The sequence below is a fragment of the Ahaetulla prasina genome, chromosome 13, assembly GCF_028640845.1.
Source record: "Ahaetulla prasina isolate Xishuangbanna chromosome 13, ASM2864084v1, whole genome shotgun sequence".
NCBI classification, from domain to species: domain Eukaryota; kingdom Metazoa; phylum Chordata; class Lepidosauria; order Squamata; family Colubridae; genus Ahaetulla; species Ahaetulla prasina.
Window position 1 is genome coordinate 592190 of NC_080551.1, and position 26502 is coordinate 618691.

General features: G+C 47.6%; 2 protein-coding genes across 5 annotated transcripts in view; one reads left to right on the top strand and one right to left on the bottom strand.

Moving 5' to 3' along the window:
* TP53BP1 (tumor protein p53 binding protein 1) overlaps window positions 1-2356 on the top strand; it is a 41424-nt gene extending 39068 nt beyond the window's left edge. For all 4 annotated transcript variants that reach the window (XM_058155987.1, XM_058155985.1, XM_058155986.1 and 1 more), the window contains 3 exons: window positions 1298-1497; window positions 1673-1818; window positions 2045-2356. In XM_058155987.1, the coding sequence (XP_058011970.1) occupies window positions 1298-1497; window positions 1673-1818; window positions 2045-2229 (531 nt within the window). In that variant the 3' untranslated portion in view covers window positions 2230-2356. The remainder of the gene's footprint in view (window positions 1-1297; window positions 1498-1672; window positions 1819-2044) is intronic.
* Window positions 2357-4252: 1896 nt separating this feature from the next.
* TUBGCP4 (tubulin gamma complex component 4) lies at window positions 4253-26043 on the bottom strand. The gene is made up of 17 exons (XM_058155990.1): window positions 25508-26043; window positions 25268-25411; window positions 25081-25185; window positions 24765-24818; window positions 20618-20674; window positions 20072-20151; window positions 19586-19787; window positions 12510-12675; window positions 11792-11916; window positions 11536-11586; window positions 11337-11442; window positions 10963-11070; window positions 10573-10711; window positions 10313-10490; window positions 10004-10138; window positions 6983-7099; window positions 4253-4396 (listed from the first exon to the last, which is right to left on the bottom strand). The coding sequence occupies exons 1-17, from the start codon at window positions 25574-25576 to the stop codon at window positions 4253-4255; spliced, it is 1980 nt and encodes a 659-aa protein (XP_058011973.1). The 5' UTR covers window positions 25577-26043.
* Between the last annotated feature and the right edge of the window lie 459 nt (window positions 26044-26502).

Below are 26502 nucleotides of genomic sequence, written 5' to 3' on the forward strand. Positions count from 1 at the left end.
TGCCATTGTAAAAAGAAGATAGTTGCCCTCCCACAGAGTAGCTGATGCAAATGGGGGAAAAGTCCCCTCCATTTTGGGGTGATTTTATGTACTCTTAAATTTACTGAGTTAATTTGATGCATATACCCAATATTCAGTGCATTTTTTGTGCACTCGTGACAAGCTGTATTATGTTTTGAGTGAGATGCATACGGAAAGAACATCAGTAATAATTCAGTTGTTTCATTAGGGTTCCATAAATAAAACCAATTGCAACCAAATAAAGGTCCCAGGGCCAGTGTAATCCAAGTTGTAAGTGAATTATCTCAGATATAAGTGAAAGGCCCAGTTAAGATCTCAGGTAATGAACGCAGCCCTCTTCTCTCTCTGCTCGTGTTCGGCTGGGAGTGAACTGTCAAACCACCTTTATGGAGCAGTCCAACGTCTATCAAACATTGCCAGATTAAGCACTTGGCTGGTGCCTTCATTAACGAATTTGAAAGCCTGCTGGGCTCACTTCTCTTCCCAAGCATGGTTGGGATACAGCCTTCCTGGCTTCTGAAACCACAATTGGCCAGACCAGCATCCATCATACTGGTTTCAGGAAGAAAGGGATGGGGGACGGTGCTGGCCATCAACAAGTCTTTGATTAACAGTAATTGGGGCCAGAATTTCCATTGCTAAGCAATCTGAATGTAAAGTGAGATGTGACATGACGGACCCCTTAGAAATAACAGTTCTGGCGCTTCCAATTGCTCATTTATCAATTAGTGCCACCAAGGGGGATGCCAGGCATTTGTGACCACTTGCTGGCTTGATGACTTTGCCAGCTGAAAACTGGCAGTGAAGATCATGAACGGCCGTCCTATGACTGCAGGACACTGCAATGATGTCATTGTGGGGACTCATCACGACAGGAACTTTTGAGGACTGGTCCTGAGCACCCCTCATTCAGTGTTGTTGAAGGGTCTGGTGTAAAAATTGGGTTTTTGTGGCTTTTCTAAAGGACAAAGTTGGGGCTATGTGGATGCCGCATGTGACTGGGAGGAAATGCAGGGCAGTCACAACTCTTCTGTCTGGCAAGCAGGCCTTTGCTGTGGGACCAAGATTGTCTGTTCTCCAATTAAGGCAGGAGCAGTTTCGTTCTTGCCCTCCCTCTGGTCTGCTTGCCTGGATGAGCCTGGAGGTCTAATAGGCAAATGAAGGTCCCACCTTTTTTTTTTCCACTTGCAAATCTCTGAGGCAACCTCCGTTTGTGGCTATATCTGCCATGGAAGGATTGGCACCAATGTGACACCCCCCACCCCTCTTGATCCAGTGCAGCGCAGCCTACGAGTGCCTCCTGATAGCAGACCGGCACTGCCGCACCCGGAAGTATTTCCTGTGCCTTGCCCGGGGAATACCCTGTGTCTCTCACATGTGGGTCCATGACAGTTGCCTCGCCAACCAAACTCAGAACTACAAGAATTACTTGTTGCCGGCCGGCTACAGCCTGGAGGAAGAGCGACTGCTGGAGTGGTGAGTGGCCGGCTGTGGGCAGTAAGGCGGCCTGGGCCTTGTGGTGCTCAGGCCTTGGGAGAACCAGCCAATTCAGCACAACCGTGTGAGTGTGTGGACATTGCTATCACAGCATGGCAGGAACTTCTCTGGTGTTTAGTGCTGCCCACAGATGCCTTGTTGCTTTTCCTTCTAGGCATCCACGGAAAAATCCCTTCCAGAGGCTGAGGGTGCTCCTGGTGTCTGACGAATCACAAAACTTCCTGGAGCTCTGGTCGGAGATTCTGATGATGGGAGGAGCCGCTTCGGTTAAGCAGCAGGAATCCTCCACATGGAAGAATGGTACAGGCAGCTGCCAACTTCCCCCATAGTTGAAGGCCTATTTTGCCTCTGCGTAAGGAAGGGCTTGGCGTAAAAAAAGTAACTGCCCCCTTTTCTAGTCTTAAACGATTCTTGGGATCCTTTGAAAAACTGGATGAATTTCTTGCAGTATCAGTTTCATTGAAAAGTGTTAAGCGTGGGATATGAAATACTGGAAACTGACAGCCGTTGTTTCCTGTTCTTACAGATGTGAGTTTGGGGGTGTTTGATGTGGTGGTGACAGATGCTTCCTGCCCAGCTGCCATGGTGCCCTGTGCCAAAGCATTACAGCTGCCAGTAGTAACACAGGAGTGGGTGATCCAGAGCCTCATTGTTGGAGAGAGAGCTGGTTTTAAATATCCAAAGTATCAACATGATTATGTCCCCTGTTAAAGCTCCCTTTTTGTTTTGTGGTGATTCTCTAGATTTTAAACTTTTTTGTGTCGTTTGACTTATGCATGGCGTGCTTGTATATAGTTTTAATGTGAACTTTTATGATACAATAAATTGTGATTTCTTACCTTGGCCATTATTATACTATTAGTTGCACGATGGAAGGATTTATCATCAATTACTTCCAGCCAGCCATACCGGCTGAGGAATTCTGGGAACTGAAGTTCACAAGTCTTAAAGTTGCCAAGTTTGGAGACTCCTGCTATAAATGAATTTGTGATCACAATGCAAGAAGCTATGTTGTGTGAACACAGGAAGGAAATTTAGTGCGGGTGCTCTTGGTACACAACACAGGGCTGGGAAATTCCAAACTTAGGTCCCCTTCCTTTCTTGCAACAAAACTTACAAACCTGCTGAGTTCCAGGTGTGCAAGAAGAGGAAGTTCCGTTAGAAGCAATACAAACCAATCTAAATAAATATACTTAGAAAAAGCTGATTTGAAGAGCTGCAAACACAAGAAGGGAGCACGTTAAGATGGGATAGCTACCAAAAGTTTGATTTTCTTTCTAGAATTTGTGAAACAAGAACAATTAAAAGTGTTTTTTCTAGGCTATTTCCCATGCAAAGTTACAGGATGAATGTAGGTTAGAAAATCAGGCTGGGAGGAGAGACGTTTCCTATCTGGGACATTAGCCCCCTATTCCAGGCCTTCTCCTTCTTGAAAAAACAGATTGCATAAAAATACAATATCTGTCACCACCTTTTTCATTAAGGGCTCCAGCAGTTTTGTTAGGAATTTTGGAAGCAGTTTCCAGCAAAAGCAGCAGCTAATGTTGATAGTGTCTTGGCATTGTTCAAACTGTGTCTTCAGCAGAGTTTCCCCTCTGAGCAAGAAAAGCAAACAAAAACAGCCTGAGCAACTGAAATCTCCAAGGCCAGGTTACTTTTCACATATGACTCCATCTTCAGAAATGGAACAAAAAAATGTTTTTATGCAATTAATAGCACTGCAGCCTTTATAGTCATCAACTGATTTTGCCTTAGAAATGTTGAAGGGGACCAGTTCCAAAGGCTGGACTTCTGGCTCTGTAGTCACAACAAAAAGGGGTGACTCATTGGGGAGCCTGAAGTAAGCAGTGCTTCTCCCTTTGCTTCCAAAGGAGCCCAAGGACCCCAAAAGCACTTGCAATGCTGTGGCAGCCCTGCAAAAAACAAGCCTCCGCTGCCCTCCGCCAGTGGTTGGAATGCTGCTGCCATTGCAGGCCAGGACACTTCTTGGAAACCATTGATGCGCTCAGTGGGCTAATAATTCCAGCCCCACACTGTAGGGAAAGAAAAGGGATTCAAAGGGAGGACACGGAGGAAACAAATTGTGCACAAATTGAGATACATTTTCTAATATGTGGACAGATTACAATAGACACGAGGAGCATGATCTAACTAATGACAAAAGACCAGGCAGGCAGAGGGCAGCTGCTATTGTGCAGTTTCCCCCATGTGTGATAGGGAAGCAAGTAAAAGGAAAAAAGGGAGTGAACATCACGCCTGTTGTCCATGCCATGTAGTCTGGAGCAGAGGTGGTTTTCAGCAGGTTCTGACCAGTTCTGACAAACCGGTAGCTGAAATTTTGAGTAGTTCAGAGACCAGAATTCTGGCTGGTCCTGCCCCCATCTATTCTCTGCCTCCAAAATCCCAGCTGATTGGAAGGAAATGGGGATTTTGCAGTAACCTTTCCCTGGATTGGGGAGGGAATGGAGATTTTACAGCATCCTTCCCCTGGAGTGGAGTGGGAATGGAGATTTTACAGTATCCTCCTGCCCAGCCCGCCAAGCCACGCCCGCCAAGCCACACCCACAGAACCCGTAGTAAAAAAATTTGAAACCCACCACTGGCCTGGAGCACATCTAGATGCAGAGACTGGAGGGGAAGCCGCAGGGCTTGACCCATGCTTTGGCCGGATGTTCCCCACTGATTCTGTTGGAAGGGGGCTAGAGGAGCATCCGCTGCTTTGGGGTGCTGAGCCTTACCTGCCCAAAGTGCCTCCAGCGTGAGTGTAGTATTTGTTGTAGTCCAGGCGTAACAGCAGTTGTGCCAAGTCAGAATTTATCTGGTGGTTGTGAACACTGGAAAGAATCTTGAAGAGAAGTGAAGACTGGCAGCTGAAGCCCTGCAAAGGGAAACCCAGGCATCAGAGCAGCCTTGGAGAGCCAATCTGCTCTCTCTCAGGATGCCCTTAGAGAGCCCAGGGGAATCTTTCAAAAAACAATTTCAGACAGGAGAAGAATGGCACTGCCATGCCCAAGGTGGAAAAACATACTTAAGGGGGGGAAAAGGGTTGTGCAGCTGCTTCTGGAGAAGTGAGTTTGGCCCTCACCATTTCCACAGCCAGGAATGAAACGGGGGAGAGAAAAAATGGACGGGGACAGAAGCATCAATGGATCTCTCAACTGTGACAGAGGAACTATTTACACCAAGTGTTCACGACAAACCTCAAAGTAGCTAATTTCGGCAAAGAAAAAAGCTAAAGCACAAAAGGACAAAGTTGGGTTCACCAGGGAAACTAGAATCACATGAAAACAAAAGTACTCTTTGAGTACTATGGCTTTACATATCAGGACAAAGTAAAAATCATCTGGTCCTTAGCAGTTCTTTAAGGTAGGTAAATACAACCTCAGAGAACAACAGCACATGATATATTACACCATGTCATTTATTTTACAAAAAGAAAACCAAAATGGAGAAGCCATGTGTGAAAAAACCAAGTACACTCTTACTGCTTACGTAAGTAAGAAGAGGCTACGTATGAGCCAGGTACTGCTAATCAAGTGCCCTTGATCAATTGACGATTAGCAAGTGTGATTCCCTTTATAAAAGCCGGAGTTTTAGGAGTTTGCTGATCTCCAGTTTTGAGGTAAAGAGTAAAGTCAAAAGGTGTAATTGTGCTGCGAGGAAACTAACCCCAGATGCATCTCTGAACTGGCGCAAATACAGTGCTGTCTCTGCACTTGAAGCCAAATGGTTAAGAGGCAGCAGCTCAGCTCCTGCTAATCAAGGTCCCTGGGCAAGTGACAGACAGCACAGCTCAAGCAACCACCTGAGGAGCAAGGAGGTGCAGCTTCATCGGCAGAGATTTCTTAAGGAACCAGCCATCTGGGTGAAGGAAGCCTGACTGACTGTGGTCTACCATTTCCTTTCCACTCCTTACAAATGATTACTGATACTCTGACCCACCCTTTAAAGGATGCAGTACCAGCTGGGATGTTGGTCCCTCTTACCAAGGTTATCTTGCTTAATCGGATCTGATGCAACAGAAGGGCACTTGAGGGGGCTCCCTTCACACATGGACCTCGCTGTGGGAGTGGTTTGCTCAAACAGCTCTTCTTCCAAAGCCATTTCTTGTCTGACATCCATGCTTTTGGAACACTCTATAGTTGCATCCACTTATAGAGCAAGTAACAGACTGCCTAAGGACATCTCTTTCAAGAGCACAGGTTATCTGTTGCTTCCAGAAGTGTGGAGAGCATCTCAGGATGATTAGGCTTATTAAAAATCCTATGAGTGAATGACTTTGCATCCTTTCTTTACTGACCTGGGCCTTGCAGTACAGCAGTCCTTGACTTAAGGTAGCAACGGACTGGAATTTCCATCACTAAGTGAAGCGGTTGTAAAATGTGATAGCAATCTTTGCAGTCCTGGTTGCTGTTGTTAACTGAATCCCAGAGTTATTAGCCAAGGCAATTTCCTGCTAACTGCCCACAACCAAAATCAGTGGGGAAGCCAGTTGGAAGTAGCAAGTCCCAGTTCTACAGGCATGTAAGTGGCTATTGCTGGGTGAAGGTAGGGTTGCAGATGTTGCAAGGGGTTTCCTATGAAAAGTGTGAAGAGGGTGCTGGGGGGTGGGTGAGTGGCCAGCATGGTGTGAGCAGAGTGGCTGGGAGAGGGTGCACAGGCCAGGAATCTAAAGAACATGTGTGCAAATCAGGCAGAGCTCCAAATGAAAGAATGCCTTATTTTGGAGCCTTTCTAAAAGCAAAGGGGAGCCACCCTGAAAGGCAAGAGGAGTGGGTAGAAAATGCCACTTGAAAACTGATATGATGCATTGCAAACTTCGTTAAATTAAGGTTTGGGGAGTCAAGCAACCTCTTTACTGCAATCTTTCACTGCTATTCTTCTTGCTGTCAAATCTGGAAACGTCCCTCACCTAGGATTCCCCAAGACTCACCGCCCCCTCCCCAAATTCCAAACCCAGATTATCCCAATTTAAGCCAAGAGTGGCAGGGATTCCAAGAGGGAAAGCGGATTTAGGTGGTGAAGCCACGCTTCATCCTTCCAGCTGCTCCTTAAAGCAGCCTCTTCTTTTCCTCGGCTCCTGCAATTCCAGTGAAAGACCCTTGCAAGGACAGCCAGCATGCATGGTCATCTGCAAACCCATCCCCTTTCCCCATGAATTGGGATCATTGCGCGCACACATCCCTCCCCCTTTCAATAGAGTCCTCCAGGCTCCTCTGCTGAAATAGGAGAGAACATCTGAATAGCAAAGGGGCCTTTGGCTCCACACGTAGAAACCAAACAGCTCCCTGCATTCTTTACTCAAAGCACCTGGATATTTTAGTGGAATCTGGAATGTTCAAAAGCAACCCGGGTGAAATCACAAGAGCACAGATGCACTAGGGCTGCTTTGTGTGCCTCTTCAGTGTGTATCTGTGTGTGTGATTGTATGTAAGTGTGTGTGTGTGTGTGTGTGTGTACTTACCTTAGCTAGAATGCTCAGCTGGGCTGTACCCCGTTCATCCAGGGGCCCTCGGTTCTGGCTGACCAATGAACAAAAACTATGGCAGAGATCTAAAATTTCATTCAGGCAGTGAAAAGCCTACAAAATAATTATCAGAAGTAGCTATATTATGTATTCATTTATCTTCCCACAGTAGTTGTAACTGTTATTCTAAACTTATTTTATCAATGAAAATATTAATTAGTTCAGCTCTGGGTTGTGCACTCAACACTTTTTAAACTTGGATTAGAATTATGGAGAGAGTGCTTATCAAATCTGTAGACAGTACAAAACTGATGGGATACTAAATGTCTTAGAAGACCCAGGGTATTGGGGTGGAGGTTGAAGGGGAAAGTTAGCCTAATGCTTCACATGTGTGAATTTCACATTCCACCTGACTTTTCTGCAATCACTCTCTCAGTAAAAGTTCCTTTTGAAATGAAAACCGCTTCAAGAGTTTTACTTTCTTGAGAAGGTCCTTACAATAATATTGAATGTTAGAAATCAAATGCAGTTTTTGAATGGAAAAATATCCATCTGGACAATCATACTTATGAAAAAGATCTGGAAGACTAGCTAATTTCAAACTGAACCAGTAGCCCTGATAAGGCTGCAAAAGGGCAAATGCAACTTTGGACTATGTCAACAGAACTAATTCTAAATTACAGGGCTTAATCATCCCACTTAATTTTGAATGATAACTCCTAGTTTGAGTGAGAGTCCCCTCAACTGTAAAGGATTCAAACTTGCTAGAACAGATGACCTCGAGATGAGCCACAAGGAAAACTGGGCTGGATGTCAGTAATCAAAGGTGGTATCATAAGAAAGGACAGAAGATGGAATAATGGACTAAAGTTGCTGGAAGGCTGATTCCGGTTAAATATTCAGAAAAAAAATCCTAACAGGAAGAGCAATTCTTCAGGGGAATTGATTACTCAATCACTCCACTAAATCAATCACCTACATTGGGGAGAGGAATGGGCTAAAGATGGGCAGGCCACCCTTCACCATATTTTCTTCAAGTTTGCATACACTAACCAAGGGGACACATTCCAAGGATCCAAGAGGGAAAACGGCAGAGGATAACCTACACTTACCGGTTTCAAGAGAATGAAAGACTGGGCCAGGAGGTTGCTCAAAAAGTGATCGTGGGCCAGTCGGATACTCTCAAAATCACGGGTGGAGTTGATCTGCTGAAGGAGCTGTGAGAACTGAGACTCGAGGACGTCCACCTGAAAGAAAGCAAACCAAAAGCACTACTTTTAACACCGAGGGTCAAGAAAAAGTAGAGAAAAACCGGTAAGAAGTGGTGAGAGCGATTCCAGCCAGCAGCTGTCAGCAGAAAAAGCCGAGAACAAAGTAGCTGAGTTGTTTGGGCCTTTTTCAGACACCCTGGCAGACACTTACTTGCAGGTAATATTGCAAATTGTCCACGAGGAAAGTCATGTGATGGCGCAGCCGCCACTTGATGGCATCCGTCCGCCTGGATTCCAGGCACTTGCACCGCATCTGCAGAGCCCAGCAGTGCTGCAGCTCGGCCTGGACTCGCCTCACACTCAGCAAGTATTTGAAGACCACGTTGTACCTGCAGTCAAGAGTCGGCTGGGTCACAAAGCCCCCAGGATACCAGCAGGCCCCCTCCCCTTCCCAGAGAAGGCCATGCTCACTTTTCCAGGACGGCGGGCGTGAAGAGGATGTGCAAAGGCCACTGAACTTTGTAGGAGAGACCCAAGGCAGCCCAGCCAGACGTGGGGGACTCATGAGGAGACAGTTCTCGAGAAGGGGTTTCCCGGTTCTGGGAAGGGTCTGAAAAGGAAGCCAATCGACAACTTGGATTGAAGGCTTGAGGCAGCTGGACAAGCGAAGGCTGCAGCTCAGAGGCTGAGGTCCACAGGGGTGGGAGGAGAGAAACTCCTACAGCCTCTCTTGCCAAGAGCTCCGAAACCTTGAAGCAGCAGCCTCTGCTCAGCTAGCTGTGACACTTGCCACCTTTGAGGAAAAACTGAAGCAGTGGCTTAATGCAGCTTTCTGTTCCCATTTTGGACTCCAACACCCACCTCGGTATTCCTTTCCATGGTAATGGATGGTCAGGTGAAGAAAAGGCAGGAGGTTGTCGTCGTCCAAGAGCACTTTGTGGGCTGACTGCTGAAATGCCACATTCACATCTGAGGGAAGGAGCAGGGGAGGCCTTTCAGTGGGTGAGGGGGGGGGGCAGAACGAAAATAGGCCTCATGCTGCCTCCCCGTGCTCCACACAGCAGCTCTTGGAGGCCAAACAACTTGGCTTCTCTCCTCTGCATCTGCCTGCCCAGGCTGAGGTAACAACACAGGGTGCATTTGGAACGGTGATTCTGGGAGTCCAGCCTGTCAGAAATGCCACTCAAGGAGCATTTCAAGCCGCAGGGCCTTTTCCGAGACGGAGAGACTCACCGTGCTCAGTCACTGCGGATGGTGGCGTCTTTAGCATGTGCTGTGCAGTATCAATAAAGGCCTGAAACAATTCTCCTCTCCCCAAGAGGTAAAAATCTTTAATGACCTAGAAGAAAGGCAACGACGTGAAAGCCATCCTGTTCAGCAACTTCCTTCCGTTGGAAACAGCACCTCACAAGTTGCAAGAAGACCTATTTACCCTCAACTGTAAAGGATTCAAACTTGCTAGAACAGATGACCTCGAGATGAGCCACAAGGAAAAACTGGGCTGGATGTCAGTAATCAAAGGTGGTATCATAAGAAAGGACAGAAGATGGAATAATGGACTAAAGTTGCTGGAAGGCTGATTCCGGTTAAATATTCAGAAAAAAAATCCTAACAGGAAGAGCAATTCTTCAGGGGAATTGATTACTCAATCACTCCACTAAATCAATCACCTACATTGGGGAGAGGAATGGGCTAAAGATGGGCAGGCCACCCTTCACCATATTTTCTTCAAGTTTGCATACACTAACCAAGGGGACACATTCCAAGGATCCAAGAGGGAAAACGGCAGAGGATAACCTACACTTACCGGTTTCAAGAGAATGAAAGACTGGGCCAGGAGGTTGCTCAAAAAGTGATCGTGGGCCAGTCGGATACTCTCAAAATCACGGGTGGAGTTGATCTGCTGAAGGAGCTGTGAGAACTGAGACTCGAGGACGTCCACCTGAAAGAAAGCAAACCAAAAGCACTACTTTTAACACCGAGGGTCAAGAAAAAGTAGAGAAAAACCGGTAAGAAGTGGTGAGAGCGATTCCAGCCAGCAGCTGTCAGCAGAAAAAGCCGAGAACAAAGTAGGTGAGTTGTTTGGGCCTTTCCAGACACCCTGGCAGACACTTACTTGCAGGTAATATTGCAAATTGTCCACGAGGAAAGTCATGTGATGGCGCAGCCGCCACTTGATGGCATCCGTCCGCCTGGATTCCAGGCACTTGCACCGCATCTGCAGAGCCCAGCAGTGCTGCAGCTCGGCCTGGACTCGCCTCACACTCAGCAAGTATTTGAAGACCACGTTGTACCTGCAGTCAAGAGTCGGCTGGGTCACAAAGCCCCCAGGATACCAGCAGGCCCCCTCCCCTTCCCAGAGAAGGCCATGCTCACTTTTCCAGGACGGCGGGCGTGAAGAGGATGTGCAAAGGCCACTGAACTTTGTAGGAGAGACCCAAGGCAGCCCAGCCAGACGTGGGGGACTCATGAGGAGACAGTTCTCGAGAAGGGGTTTCCCGGTTCTGGGAAGGGTCTGAAAAGGAAGCCAATCGACAACTTGGATTGAAGGCTTGAGGCAGCTGGACAAGCGAAGGCTGCAGCTCAGAGGCTGAGGTCCACAGGGGTGGGAGGAGAGAAACTCCTACAGCCTCTCTTGCCAAGAGCTCCGAAACCTTGAAGCAGCAGTCTCTGCTCAGCTAGCTGTGACACTTGCCACCTTTGAGGAAAAACTGAAGCAGTGGCTTAATGCAGCTTTCTGTTCCCATTTTGGACTCCAACACCCACCTCGGTATTCCTTTCCATGGTAATGGATGGTCAGGTGAAGAAAAGGCAGGAGGTTGTCGTCGTCCAAGAGCACTTTGTGGGCTGACTGCTGAAATGCCACATTCACATCTGAGGGAAGGAGCAGGGGAGGCCTTTCAGTGGGTGGGGGGGGGGGCCAGAACGAAAATAGGCCTCATGCTGCCTCCCCCTGTGCTCCACACAGCAGCTCTTGGAGGCCAAACAACTTGGCTTCTCTCCTCTGCATCTGCCTGCCCAGGCTGAGGTAACAACACAGGGTGCATTTGGAACGGTGATTCTGGGAGTCCAGCCTGTCAGAAATGCCACTCAAGGAGCATTTCAAGCCGCAGGGCCTTTTCCGAGACGGAGAGACTCACCGTGCTCAGTCACTGCGGATGGTGGCGTCTTTAGCATGTGCTGTGCAGTATCAATAAAGGCCTGAAACAATTCTCCTCTCCCCAAGAGGTAAAAATCTTTAATGACCTAGAAGAAAGGCAACGACGTGAAAGCCATCCTGTTCAGCAACTTCCTTCCGTTGGAAACAGCACCTCACAAGTTGCAAGAAGACCTATTTACCTTCAACTGGCCTATCAAGTCGGACTCTTCCACCATCAGCTTCCATAAGTGCTTAGGAAAGAGAAAAGCCCCAGCATCAAGATCCAGAAGCTGCACCCAACTGCAGCTGTGCCAGCCAAAGCTCCTCTCCCTGCTCATTCCTTGTGCAAGGTCCCCCCCACCTCCCTCCTGGCAGGATGGGCAGCCCTCCACGGGTTGGGGCTCTTCTAGAACTTCTCCCCGTCATGAAAAGCTTCCGAAGTGTCCTTTGCCTGACCTCAGCCACAGTGCTCCGGATCCAGTCAACCACTGACTCAAAGTCCATCAGATTGAAGAGGGGCTGCTGCTTGAGACGATGCAGCTCAGCAGCAAAAGTCTCCTCCTGGTTCTTCAGGATGGAGCCTGCGAGAGAAGATATTTCCATGGAGGCTTTGCCCTCTTCTCAAGACCTGGTGCGTGTAATTGAAGGCTGCATGAACACATTAGCTCAGACAAGAACCCAGGGACAGCAACAAAGAGAGAGTTGTACATTGTCAAGGGAATCAGTACGGTTTAGTTTGCACTGCAGAAGCAGCAGCAGCAGCTTCAAAAATTTAAAAGAAAGAAAATGCACTATCCTCTGGGGGCAGCTATGAAGAACAGCATCAGAAAGAGAAGAAAAACTTCATAAAGGCGAATGGCTGAAATGGGCTGCAAAGGATCTTTCTTTGATCTTCTAGTCAGGGAAGCCTCTCGGAAACTGACCCAATTCAGATGGATCTCAAAGGACCACTTGCAGGTTCTGCTTATCTCTGATGGTCCACTCGGGACAAGGAAAACAGGAGCAAGACTAGCCCATATGTATTGAGAAGGGTTGCCCAGACTGCTTAGCCTTGAGAAGACGGGTAGAGGGACTGGCAGGAAACGATTCCTGCAACCAGCATACAAACCATCTGCCAAACCAGCCCACAATCATTCTTAGCTCACATGGAAGAAATCACACCCAATCACAGTACCTTTTTTGGTAAGAGTTACATTCTGACTCTCAAACATCTGCACAGATTCCCCTACAAACAGGATTTTTTCAGCGACGCGAGCTGGAATGTAGGAAGGCAGCATCTCCACCCGCAGAGAGAACTGTTTTGGAGAAGGGGCCAACATATTCTCTTCTTCAATTAGCCTCTGTTGAAACAAGGTTGGTGGGAGGGAGAAATAAAAATTGATTCTAACACAAACCCAAGAGCCACGGATGGAACATCCAGCTTTTTAAAAGGCTTGGGTGGGATGCCCAAGACTGGAGGAATCTTTCTCTTAATTTAAGAGTTCAGGGACTGGGAGAAACACTGCTAAGTTTGGGGGGGGGGGATGTTGCCATTTTGCCCTTGTTCCCATTGCCCTGTTCTGAAATCCTTTTGGACTCTGCTACCCATGTGGGCGGGAGATGGGGGGGGGGGAGAAAGAGATGGCAACAGAGGCTGCTTTGAGACCAGTTCCAGAAGCCCTCAAAACTTGCACAGATTAAGCATTATTTTTTGGAGCAGTTTATTCCTCCCTTAATTCTCTTCTAAAAAGTACAAAGAAGTGAGAACGCCCTGTACTTCCCCTCCTCATTTCTGTTCCTCCCCTTGAATGTCAACATGCTCTTTCATGCTAGATCCTCCTTCAAATCAGGCTCAATCAAATTGAATCAAATTCTTTCATTTTTGAATTCTCAGCAAACTACATTAAAAGAAATATCCAAATGATTTCTTTTTCTCAATGTTTTACTACTTCTCCAGAAGTTGTGGGAGCTTCATCACTGGAAGCTTTCAAGAAGAGACTGGACTGCCATCTGTCAAAAATGGTGTAGGATCTGCTTGGGCGGAGGGTTGGACTAGATGACCTCAAGGGTCCCTTCCCGTTCTGTTAATCTGTATGTGTATGTGTATCTACTTCTTCCTCAGAGTTGGCATTCACCCTAATGTTGAACATTCTGCCACTAAACTCCTGCAGGAGCCCAGACAGGTGGAAGGGACCCATTCTGGCAGGAGTGGGGAAGGGCTTGGTGCTCAGGGCTCATCTTGCATCATCTTCTATTCTGGATTTGCTGTAACTTGCCCACTTGCCCGGGTTGCCCAGCTGGCTTGCTAACCCAGAATGAGACAAACAGCAATTGGACGGGGACTGGTGACTGTGGAAATCCCCATGTGTGGTTCCAGGGACCCATGATCCACCATCAGCATTCCTTGCCAGGTGTGGGTCAGCAGAGGCCAAACATCTTTTCATATCAGGATGTCTGAAAGGCTGGACATTCTTGCAGATGCAGGGCACAACCCCCGTGGATAACTAGCCCAAGGTCAGCAGGTACCCAACTGTGGCCCCAGGATTAGACTTCACCAAGTTAAAAATGAGGCATCAGGGAGCAAAGGAAGCCCTGATTATCTGCTCCTTGAAATTCTCAAGATCCAGGGAGACTAAGGTTTATAATTGTTGCTCCCTTCAATGACATTATGGTTATTTTAATTTGTACCTTGGATGTTCTGCCACAGTAACACTCTTTTTGCAGAATGAGCCAGAGTTCTAATGGGATCAGAGCTAACAGGAATTTAAAAAGGGACCTTAAGGTTCAATGGAATGCTAACAAGAGCTTGCATCTGCTCCAAAAAAGACCAGCAGGGATAAGAATGGTCTGGATCAAAATTGGGATGATCCAGGTGAGAGGGCGGAGACTCGTCTTGTCGAGATTATTTGGGATGAGTTTGACCCTGTGGCTCTCGAGGACGTGGACAGGTTGTTGGGGAGGTTGCATGCCACCACGTTTACTGGACCCGTGCCCCTCCTGGCCACACAGGAGGTGACACGAGGCTGGCTCCGGGGGATTATCAATGCTTCTCTGTTGGAAGGGGTTTTCCCTGCCGCCTTGAAAGAGGCAGTGGTGAGTCCCCTCCTCAAGAAGCCTTCCCTGGACTCAGCTGTTTTGGGAAATTACCGTCCGGTCTCCAATCTTCGCTTTGTTGCGAAGCTTGTTGAGAGTGTGGTGGCACGTCAACTACCCCAATACCTGGATGAAGCTGTCTATCTAGATCCGTTCCAGTCCGGCTTCCAACCCGGATATAGCACGGAGACAGCTTTGGTTGCGTTGGTTGATGATCTCTGGAGGGACAGGGACAGGGGTTGTTCCTCTGCCCTGGTCCTATTAGACCTCTCAGCGGATTTTGATACCATCGACCATGGTATCTTGCTGCACCGGTTGGAGGGTTTGGGAGTGGGAGGCACCGTCTATCGGTGGTTCTCCTCCTATCTCTCTGACCGGTCGCAGACGGTGTTGACGGGAGGGCAGAGGTCGACTGCGAGGCGCCTCACTTGTGGGGTGCCGCAGGGGTCGATTCTCTCGCCTCTCCTGTTCAACATCTACATGAAGCCGCTGGGTGAGATCATCAGTGGTTTTGGGGAGAGGTACCAACTGCAGGCTGACGACACGCAGCTGTACTTTTCCACCCAGGCCACCCCAACGAAGCTATCGAAGTGCTGTCCCGGTGCCTGGAAGCCGTACGGGTCTGGATGGGGAGAAACAGGCTCAAGCTCAATCCCTCCAAAACGGAGTAGCTGTGGATGCCGGCACCCTGGTACAGGCAGCTGCAGTTGCAGCTGACTGTTGGGGGTGAAACATTGGCCCCAGCGGAAAGGGTGCGCAACTTGGGCGTTCTCCTGGATGAACGGCTGTCGTTTGAAGATCATTTGACGGCCGTCTCCAGGAGAGCTTTTCATCAGGTTCGCCTGATTTGCCAGTTGCGCCCCTTCCTTGACCGGGATGCCCTATGCACGGTCACTCACGCTCTTGTTACCTCCCGCCTGGATTATTGCAATGCTCTCTACATGGGGCTCCCCTTGAAGAGCACCCGGAAGCTGCAGTTAGTTCAGAATGCAGCTGCGCGGGTGACAGAGGGAGCCACACGTGGCTCCCATGTAACACCACTCCTGTGCAGACTGCACTGGCTACCTGTGGTCTTCCGGGTGCACTTCAAGGTGTTGGTCACTACCTTTAAAGCGCTCCATGGCTTAGGGCCAAGGTACTTACGGGACCGCCTTCTGCTACCGAATACCTCCCACTGTCCCGTACGCTCACACAGAGAGGGGCTTCTCAGGGTGCCATCCGCCAAGCAATGTCGGCTGGCGGCCCCCAGGGGAAGGTCCTTCTCTGTGGGGGCTCCTACCCTCTGGAACGAACTTCCCCCTCGATTACGCCAACTGCCTGACCTTCGGACCTTCCGCCGTGAGCTCAAGACCTATTTATTCATCCGTGCGGGACTGGCTTCGTGATTTTTAAATTTTACAATTTTATATTTTTAGAGAGTTTAATTTTAATAGGATATTGTTTTATATCTCAGCCCATATATAATAGGTTTTTTAATTGTTTTAATTGTATATTGTTCTATTTTTATTATGGCTGTGAACCGCCCTGAGTCCTTCGGGAGAAGAGCGGTATAAACATTTAATTAATTAATTAATTAATTAATTAATTAGAAACAGCACTGAAAGTGGAGTTAACCATAACACAAGACCCTGATATAAACCAGTGGAGCTAGAGAAGGTTCAGGGAAAGGCAATGAAAAGAATCTGGGGCTGGAAACTCTGTGACCTTTGGAGTTTTTTTAGTCTAGAATGGAGGCAGGTGAGAGGGGACATGACTGAGATGTATAAAATTATGCATGGTGTGAACAAACTGGGCAGCAGTTTTTCCCTTCCCAAAATATCATATCACCATATGAAATTTAAAACCCAACAGACAAAAGGAATATACAAATTTGCCTTGGAATTCACTCTTCCCATGAGATCTGGTGCTAGCTGCCAGCTTGGCTGGCTTCAAAGAAAGGGTGAAGCAATTCATTGAAGTCTTGGGGATCAATGGCTATTAGGTACCCTTTTAGCATGGCTTTGGGAAATGGAAGTGAGTAGTCACGGCTCCCTTCCTTCCTCTGTGGGCACTCACTGTTGGTGCTGATAGGAAGCGAGAAGCCCTCAGCTTTATTTATTTATTTATTTATTTATTTATTTATTTAATTAGATTTTTATACCGCCCTTCTCCCGAAGGACTCAGGGAGGTTTACAGCCAGAAAAAACAAAGTAACAATATAAATACAAGATAAAATACTATTTAAAAAACTTATTCAATTTGGCCCAAATTAAGATAAATTTAAAACAATAAAACCCATTAAAATTAAAACTATATAAAAATCTAAAATCCTATGTGCCAGTCCTGCACGAATAAACAAGTATGTTTTCAGCTCGCGGCGAAATGTTCGAAGGTCAGGAAGTTGGCGAAGTCCTGTGGGAAGTTCATTCCAGAGGGTAGGGGCCCCCACAGAGAAGGCCCTTCCCCTGGGGGCCGCCAGCCGACATTGCTTGGCGGACGGCACCCTGAGGAGTCCCTCTCTGTGAGAGCGCACGGGTCGGTGAGAGGCAATCGGTAGCAGTAGGCGGTCCCGCAGATAGCCCGGCCCTATGCCATGGAGCGCTTTAAAGGTAGTAACCACCTTGAAGTGCACCCGAAAGACCACAGGTAGCCAGTGCAGCCTGCGCAGGATTGGTGTCACATGGGAGCCGCGAGCGGCTCCCTCTATCACCCGCGCAGCTGCATTCTGAACCAACTGGAGCCTCCGGGTGCTCTTCAAGGGGAGCCCCATGTACAGAGCATTGCAGTAGTCCAAGCGAGAGGTAACGAGAGCATGAGTGACCGTGCATAGGGCATCCCGGTCCAGGAAGGGGCGCAACTGGCGAATCAGGCAAACCTGATAAAAAGCTCTTCTGGAGACGGTCGTCAAGTGATCTTCAAAAGACAACCGGCCATCCAGGAGAACGCCCAAGTTGCGCACCCTTTCCATCAGGGCCAATGACTCGCCCCCAACAGTCAGCCGCGGCTGCAGCTGACTGTACCGGGGTGCAGGCATCCACAGCCACTCCGTCTTGGAGGGATTGAGCTTGAGCCTGTGTTGTGTCTTGCCCGCTCCCGAACACTGAGGAATGTATGCCTCCCGGCCCAAGTCCTGGCTCCATGCCCACACAAACTGCAGAAGAAGGAGCATCTCCCGGCCCCAGCCCTGACTCCATGCCCAGGCAAACGGAGCAGCTAGACCCCTCCCCCTCCTCCACAGCATGTGAGCCTGAGGAGGGTTTATTCCCAACAGCTGCTGATTGGTGTGACCCTTGCATCAGAAGGCTGGATAGGCGGAGGCAACAGAAGGAAGGGAGGGGCAGGCCTTAATGAGTGCTGAGTCATGGAGCCACACCCCATGGCCTATATAAAGGATCTGCTTTCTGGCAGTCTCTGAGTCAGGCAAAAGTCGAACTTATCTTGCTGAAGTCACTTACTGGTCTCCTGCCTGCTCTGAGGACTTTGCTAGGACTTTGGGCAGAGCTGCAGAGGCAAGCCTGATTCGGATTTCCCTGACCCGGCCGTCAGCGGAGGAGTGGGACACGACAGCCTGTTTCTCCCCATCCAGACCCATCCAGCTTCCAGACACCGGGACAGGACTTCGACAGCTTCGTTGGGGTGGCCTAGGGTGGAAAAGTACAGCTGCGTATCATCAGCGTACAGTTGGTACCTCACCCCAAAACCACTGATGATCTCGCCCAGCGGCTTCATATAGATGTTGAACAGGAGAGGCGAGAGAATCGACCCCTGCGGCACCCCACAAGTGAGGCGCCTTGGGGTCGATCTCTGCCCCCCTGCCAACACCGTCTGCGACCGGTCAGAGAGATAAGAGGAGAACCACCGATAAACGGTGCCTCCCACTCCCAAACTCTCCAGCCGGTGCAGCAGGATACCATGGTCGATGGTATCGAAAGCCGCTGAGAGGTCTAATAGGACCAGGGCAGAGGAATAACCCCTATCCCTGGCCCTCCAGAGATCATCAACCAACGCGACCAAAGCCGTCTCCGTACTGTATCCGGCCGAAAGCCAGACTGGAACGGGTCTAGATAGACAGTTTCATCCAGGTATTGGGGTAGCTGACATGCCACCACACTCTCTACAACCTTCGCCACAGCTTTGCAGAGTCCTGCAAGATTTGGAATTTTCTCTGCTTCTGTTTAACATCTACATGAAGCAGTTGGGCGAGATCAGCCATCACCATAGGGTGAGGCATCACCAGCATGTAGAAGACACCCAGCAGTATACCTCAGTCCATGGTGAGTTAGACAACGTCGTGACCGTCTCGCAGCGCCTGGAGGCTGTTAAGGGAGCAACAGGCTGAAACTGAACCCTGCCAAGACAGAATGGCTCTGAGTTTGGGGTTCTTTGGTCCATGGAGAATTGCCATCTCTGGTCTTGGATGGGGTGGCACAACTCCAGACAAACCTGGAGCATAATCTGGGGGTTCTCCTTAACTCATAACTCCTGCTAGAGGAGCAGGTTGCAGCCGTGACTAGGAGGGTCTTTGGCAACTGTAGATTGTGTGCTGGTTATACCTGTTCACAGTCATTCACTCCTCTAGTCACCTACCGTCTTGACTACTGCAATGCACTCCACATGGGACTTCATGGGCCCTTGAAAAGTATCCAGAATCAGAAAAACATCAGTTGGTTCAAAATGAATAATTTTAGATTTGCACATGTGTCACCTCTTGCAGGAGCTGCACTGGTTGCTGATTTGCTTCTGGATCCAATTCAAGCTGCAGGTTGCCACCTTCAAAGTCCTCCATGCCCTGGGGCCAGGTTATTTAAAGGACCGTTTTCCCCCAGGTACATTTACCTGGCCCACCAAAGCGAGTAGGCAGGGTCTCTTACAGGTCCCCTCTCTTAAGGAGATCCATCTGGAGGGACCAAGGAGACATGCGATGGTTCCCTCCCTCATTCGCCCCAACTAGGTATTATTTTGAAAGGCCCTGAAGACCTGGATTGCCAGTGGACCTGGGGACCTCAGGGGTCAACGGAGCCCATCAAGTAGCATTGTGGTTGCCAGGGGGATGAGGGTTTACTAGCTTTTGAATTCAGGGTTACTCCTGTAAGCCTCCTGGAGTCACTGTGAGTTGAATGACCATAAATATTGTTAATGAATAAATCGTAAGTAGTTTGAGATCAATAACTGAGGGAATGGGGGAAGGCTCAATCTCACCATATCTTGCAGCTCTCGCAGCTGCTTCCCTGTGAGTCCTCCAATGCCCAGATCATCGTCGTCTTCCTCCAGCTGGGCCAGGGTGAGCCCCAGGGAGGGGCCCTGCCTGATGAAGAACTCCTCATGCTGGTCCAAGAGCAACCCGTGCAACATCCAGGCAGAGAGCTGTTTGTAGAGAACGGCATGGCACATGGACAAGACCCTGGAGGGGTCCAAAAGGAAGAAAAAGGTCAGGAGGCACTCAGCTTCATGTGATGGGCAGCTTCATGTGATGGGCCAGGCAGGATCTCCTCCTTGGGCAGCTGCACTTTCCAACTGAAGCCCCTGAATTCCAGATGCTCCGAATTGCTCTGAATTTAGTCATTCTTTAGAAAATGCCACTGTTAAGAAATGCCACTGAAAGCAGCTTTATGTTTGTGCCTGGGTGGGTAGGTGGGTGGGATTACTGGGGTACAGCTAAAGGCCACCAAAATGGTAGTTCCTTACTTCTCCAGTGCATGACGCACCGGTGGCAAGCCACCACGGCTGTATTTGTAGACTGTCTCCAAGATCTGACAACCGTGAATCTGCCAAAGAAATAAATTCAGACTAGTAACTTGCAGGACAGAAAACCAAAGGTGCCCAAGCACCAATTACTTTCCAGAAGGTCTGCAGTAGCCAACAACAATCAGCTGCATTTACTATCTCTCTTTTTACATGTCTGCAAATAAAAACAGCACTTAAGACTTATATATTGCCCCACATGCTTTCTGGGTGGCTTATACTGTCAGCATTTTGCCCCCCAACAATCTGGATCCTCTTTTTAATGACTTCAGAAGGATGGAAGGCGGAGCCAACCTCAAGCCCCATCAGGATTGAATTCTAGGGTGTGGGCAGAGTTAGCCTGCAATGCTGCATTCTAACCTCTGTACCACCGTAACAGCAATATAACGTATCTTTTGCATTTCTCAGATGAAAAGGACCAGCCTCAGCTCAACTATTGGCCAGACATCTATATTTCATTAAACTGCTCCACAAATAAGGCTTCCGTACCTTCTGGATCTTTATCTGCTCTACTACAGTCATCAATGAGGGAAACAAGAGCTGAAACTGTAAAACAAAAATCAGTATTTAAGAATATACTTGTTTAATGAATTGGAGCAAAAAATGAATAGTTGCTTGGCAGATCTGACAATCTGATATCTGGCCCATGGAATAACATTTCCCCTGGGCTGCCTTCAAGTTATGTATCACATTTCCTTTGGGCTGTGATTAGTCCTCGCTATCTACAGAAAAGATAGCAAACATCTTTTAAATGTTAAGATAATAGAGATGAATTGATCATAAAGATCAATTTTTCCCCTTTTGTTCAATCGAGTCCAAGTCTTGGAGACTGCCTGGTTAAGTCCCTGCAGTTTCTTAGCAAGGTTTTTCAGAAGTGGGTTGCCATGAGCTTCTTCCCAGAGCTGATTAAAAGTGGCTGGCCCAAGGGCAGTGAGCTTTGGCATGGGGCTCCATCATGTTCAGCTCTTAACAAGGGGCGAAGCATCTGCCACCAGAAAAGGAAGAACACTGCAAAGGGAGGCACACCATGGGAACTGAAGGTCAGGCCACGAAACAAAGCAAGCTGGGTGCTGCCACGGCAGCAAAGGGGAAAAAACTGATATTCTGGGACTTGGTGCTTAAATAGACTGGAACGAGTCATTTCACAGCTGAGGATCATCTGATTTTCTACTGTGGCAAAAAAATTGTAGGAAAAAAGGTGTTCCAGAGGTTTTCAGAACTGTGGTTTGAAATAACTTCCTAACCGATAAAAGCTGCTTCCAATGCAGAGCAAGCAGGCCACGCTAGAACTAAATTATACAGATCCAGAGGGCAAGCACTTCTAACTTGCTTTGTTGATACAACACACACACACAGACAGCGACAAACAATCATATTCATTTTGGGCAGCTGAAAGGTTACACTGGAAGTAAAGTATCATCTGGAATAAGAAAACCTGGTAGTCATGTCAGGAAACGTCAGTATTAATAGCAAACACTTTCTTCCTAGTCTATGTATGGATATAGAGGTCACAGAATAGAAATTTGGAATGAACCTTAGAGGCCTTCTAGTCCAAACTCCTGTTCAAGTAGGAGACCTTATACCATTCTGAACCAATAATGGTTCAATCTTTTCTTGGAAATCTTCAATCAAGAAGCACCCACAACTTCTGGAGGAAAGACATTCCACTGATTAATTATTCTAATTGTAAACAATTTCTCTTTAGTTCTAGGTTGGATCTCTCTTGAATGATCTTCCCTGCATTCCTTCTAGTTGTTGTGCCCTCAGGTGCTTGTGAGAATAGGTCGACCCAGTCTTCTCTGTGAACAGCCCCCCAAATATCGGAAAACAGCTATCATATCTCCTCATCTAGCATCTTTTATCAAGAAGTTGAAGAGCACTGGGCCTCAGACAAAATCTTGTTAAGTATCCCACTGTTTAATTTCCTCCATGTAGATGTAGCCCCATTGAGGACAACATGCTGAGTGTGATTGGTCAGCCAGGTTTAAATCCATCTGTGATGCTGTCTATCTCACACTTTTCTATCTAAGAAATAGGCTGTGGTCTACTTTGTCAAATGCCTTTTTGAAGTCAAAATAAATTATGTCCGCAATACATTCCTGATCCAGTGACAGTCACTGTTCTTTTCGTCTCTCAGTTTATCAGAGTTCTTTATGCAACTATCTGGTTTCTTCTTGAATTGCTTATTTTTCTTTTTTAGTGGTATTGTGGTGGACTGGGCTTTTATAATCGTATTTTTCAGAATTTCCCAAGCACCTTCAATTGTTTTCCCCTTTAAGATTTCTATCCATGGTATCCTTCCTAAGCTCTTAGTTGAAATCTAAGACACTTGTTTGACTTTGTTCTATTTTTGTGCCTGTATTATGAATTACAATATGACATGGTCACTCTCCCCCAAGATTCCTATTATTTCTGCCTTTTCCATCATTTCAGTCCTTTAATGAGAACTAAGCCCAATACAGCTGACACTCTAGTTCCCTCCTCTACCTTTTAATGACAAAATTATCTGCTAGGTTCGTCAGGAACCTGTTTGATCTCCCACTTAGTGCAGAGTCACTAACACTCCGAGCCACATCATCAGATTAACAACATGAAAACTGAACTCATAACATATTCCACAATGGAGAACCTCTTCTCGGTTATAAAAATAACCCTGGTGCTCTCAGGGAGTCAGATCACAAGTGGCTTCTTCCAAAATTACAAATGACAAAATTGATTTGTTTGATTAGACACAAAACAATGTTTTAATAAAAGACTACACAACCAATGACCTGCTAGGTCATCCTTTCAAAGATATTTACCAGATTCCTCAATGCCTTCAACAGTGGCAAAGTTTCTAATGTGCTGGAAAATTTGGGATATATTCAGAGATGTATTTGCCTTGAAAGAGCCCATGTTATTTGGAAGGACTCTGTAAGTCAGCCTATTTGAAGTAACTTGATTCAGGAGGTTTTACCCTACGATGCATCATTTTAGTTAAAGGTTATAAGGAGTGTTTTAGTAGTTTGTTCCTAATTGTTCCTAATTGCTTATTTGTACCCTATGCTTATCATTAAGTGTTGTACCATTAAGTGTTAAATTGTACCCTATGACCATCATTTATGTTGTAAATGTTGTACCTTGATGAAGGTACAACATTTTTTCTTACATTTCTTTTATGTACACTGACATCATATGCACCAAGACAAATTCCTTGTGTGTCCAATCACACTTGGCCAATAAAAATTCTATTCTATTCTATTCTACCACTTTTTCTTGAGTTCAACTCTGGTCTGAATTTGGAACTAGAGTTTTAAGCCTGAAACCTTTTGAATTTAGACTATTGCATCAAACTAATATTTTATGTGTACATCATTATATCATTCAGGAGGTTTTCATATACTTCACTGAGATCCAGGGTTTCTTCAAACATTCTGTCTTTATTGCTGAGGCTTGTAATTACGGGCTTGCTTAGAGCCCCTACAGTTATCAGTGATTCAGAAGTAGAAAGTTTTCTGTGACTAATTTATTTTTTTGCTTGAGTGAACCAATTTAAAAAATTAGGGGAAATAGTTATCATTTTGTCAAAGTCCAATTCTTTAAAGAAATGCAAAGTTGGAACGGAACTGATTTGCACAGCCTTACTCAGTACAGCGAGGAGACACAACCCATCTAACAAGATTGAACTTCTAAGAGACTTAGTTCTGATGGAGTGGCTCAGGTGCTGGCCCTGAAACCAGGAAACGGTGAGTTATGTGTCTCCCTAAGGCATGAATGCCAGATGGGGGACTTTGGGCCAGTGACCCACTCTCAGCCAGACCCACCTCACAAGGTTGCTGTTGTGAAGATGATAGGAAACAGAATATTTAACTGTGTAGTAAGAGAGGGAAAAGAAGGATAAAACTCTAATAAATATTATTAACAGTAGTCCTTGCTTAAGGATGAATTGCAATTGGCAACTTCATTGCTAAGTGACGTGGTCAAAGTGAGTCTTCATCTGTCCATACTGTTTTAAGATGGTGGTTTCAGCTGTCCCAGTTGCTATTGTTAGGCAAATCCCATATGATCACAACATCAGAGATTGCAAATGGTGATCATGTGATTGCGGGATGCTGAGATCTCATAACAGTGAGCCGGTTGCCAAGTGCCCAGATTTGTGATTACATGAGCAGGGGGTGATGGTTGCACCTACCAGGACCCACTTAAAGACTCCCTCATTCAACACCATCTTCAATTTGGTTGCTGAATGAAAGGTTGTTCAATGAGAAGTGCCTGTATTTTCATCTAATCTAAAAGAAAGATGAGATGAAATGGCATGAAATGAAAAGCCTCCCTAATCCCTACCCTCAAATGCAGCTTCAGAGATCGGCTGCAAAAGAACAAGAATAATTCAGCCCTGCACCCCTCTTTTTGAGGACTTATTCTCAATAATCACCTAAGCTACTATAATTAGTAGCATAGATTTTTGGTCCTCTGTGTCCATTTTAAGCAGGTTCTCAGTTGGATCTATTGGGTGGAGTTTGGGCTTTTTGTAAAAAAATAAAAATAAAAATAGAAAGCCAATCTAATCTCTGCAAATCTAAAATCTGCTCTCATTGCATCTTGGGAAGTCTCCTCAAAGTTGCAGATGAAAACTGACTTCTTTGACAATACTCACCTGGTCCAGAGAATAGTTGACATATGAGATGGTAAGGTGAGGATCAGCCAGAAACTGCCCAAAACAAAGAGAAAAAGTGTGAGCATTCACAACAGAGCTTTTTTTTTTTTTTTTTTGGGTGGGGGGCACGACAGGTTGTCAGGATGTAGCCTTCTGCTGTATTTTACACATCCTGCAATACTTTATTCCAGCTAAGGTCCCATTCTGTCAGAAAATGAAAGCTTGGAGTAGGTACCTTGCCCAGGACAACCTAGCTTGGGGTCAAAACCATTCGGGTTGGGGTCTTCCTACACCATGCACCCCCCACGCCCCTCACCTCCTGCTCCAGGGCGAGCAGCGCCTGCCGGTAGGGCTGCAGCACGGCGTCCAGCCCGGTGCAGAAGGCGCGCAGGTAGATCCCCGGCGGGGAGGCCAGCAGCTCCTGCAAAGAAGCGAAGCGAGGCGAGGCGGTGACTCCCCGCAGGACACCCGCGGGCCCCCAGCCCTCCCCGGGAAAGGCGCACCTGCGGCGGCGGCGGCGGCTGGGCGTGCTCGGCGAACTGCTCGATGAACTCGTGCAGGCGGACGTAGAGCGCGCCCAGGCGGCAGACGCGGGCCAGGAGGGCGGCTTCGCTCGGGTGCAGGAACGGCGGCGGCGCCGGGGACACCTGCGGGGGGGGGGGAAGAGGAGGAGGAGGACGGGAGCTGGGCCGGGCCCGCGGAGGGAGGGAGGAGGAGGCCGCCCCCGCCTCCCCTTCGCCCACCTGCAGGCCGCCGCCCACGAAAAGGCCGCCCGGGTAGCCGCGCAGCGCCAGCAGCAGCTCGTGGATCATGGCGGCGGGACGGAGCCTCAACCTCTCTTCACGGCCGCCCCAACGACGCCCCCGGCCGCTAGATCGGCCCGCTGCGAAGCCCGCCGCCTGCTTGCCCGCTGAGGCGCCTGGACTCCCGGTGACGGACGGGGTCCTTCAGGCACTTAGCTTGACCGCCTATTCAGGAGCTCCAGCCCCTCCCTCCGGGCGCCCCGTCAGAGCTGCCTGCGCCGACGTCGCTTGCTTGGGCGGGGCGGGGGGCGGGGCCGAGATGAGCTCAGTCTGGCCAGCCGGGCAAGTGCGAGGCGGCGGCGGCTCTCTTGGGCGCAACAGAGGGAGAGTAGAGGAAGCGGGCTGCCAACGGTTCTTCCTCTCGCCTAATGTGGAGTTTTATATTTCTTGAGTGTAACTTTTGGTAACTTCTTTAAACAAGAAGATAAAAACTTAAAGGAACAAAAAAAAGTCAAGAACTGCAAGAAAAAAAAATAGAAAAGGAAGAAAAAAGATACAAAGAAGTAGCTTCTGATACTCTTCATAGCAGCAATAAATATAAATATATTTTAACTTCTCTAAGACTGCATAATATTGCTCTTCTTTGAATAAAGTCATTAGCTACATTAATTGGTGATGGACATGAAAAAAATGAATTTGTGATTTGGTTTTGATGATTAGACAGGATAGATGTAATAGGAAATCAATTTATCCATTTCAGCAAAATCTACCAACTTTACCAACCATTCCCCCATAGTGGGCAAAGTTTTACTTTCTTGTGACATCTGTTTCCTGACCTGGACTACTTCAAAAATTGACAGGATAAAACAGGTATAATCCAACCTTCCCATTTTAGTGGTGATTGCCGAGCTGGTGGTTGATACCTCCAGACTTATGGTTATGGGGGATTTCAACCTGCCATCGCTCGGTGAGTCATCTGCTGCAGCTCGGAAGTT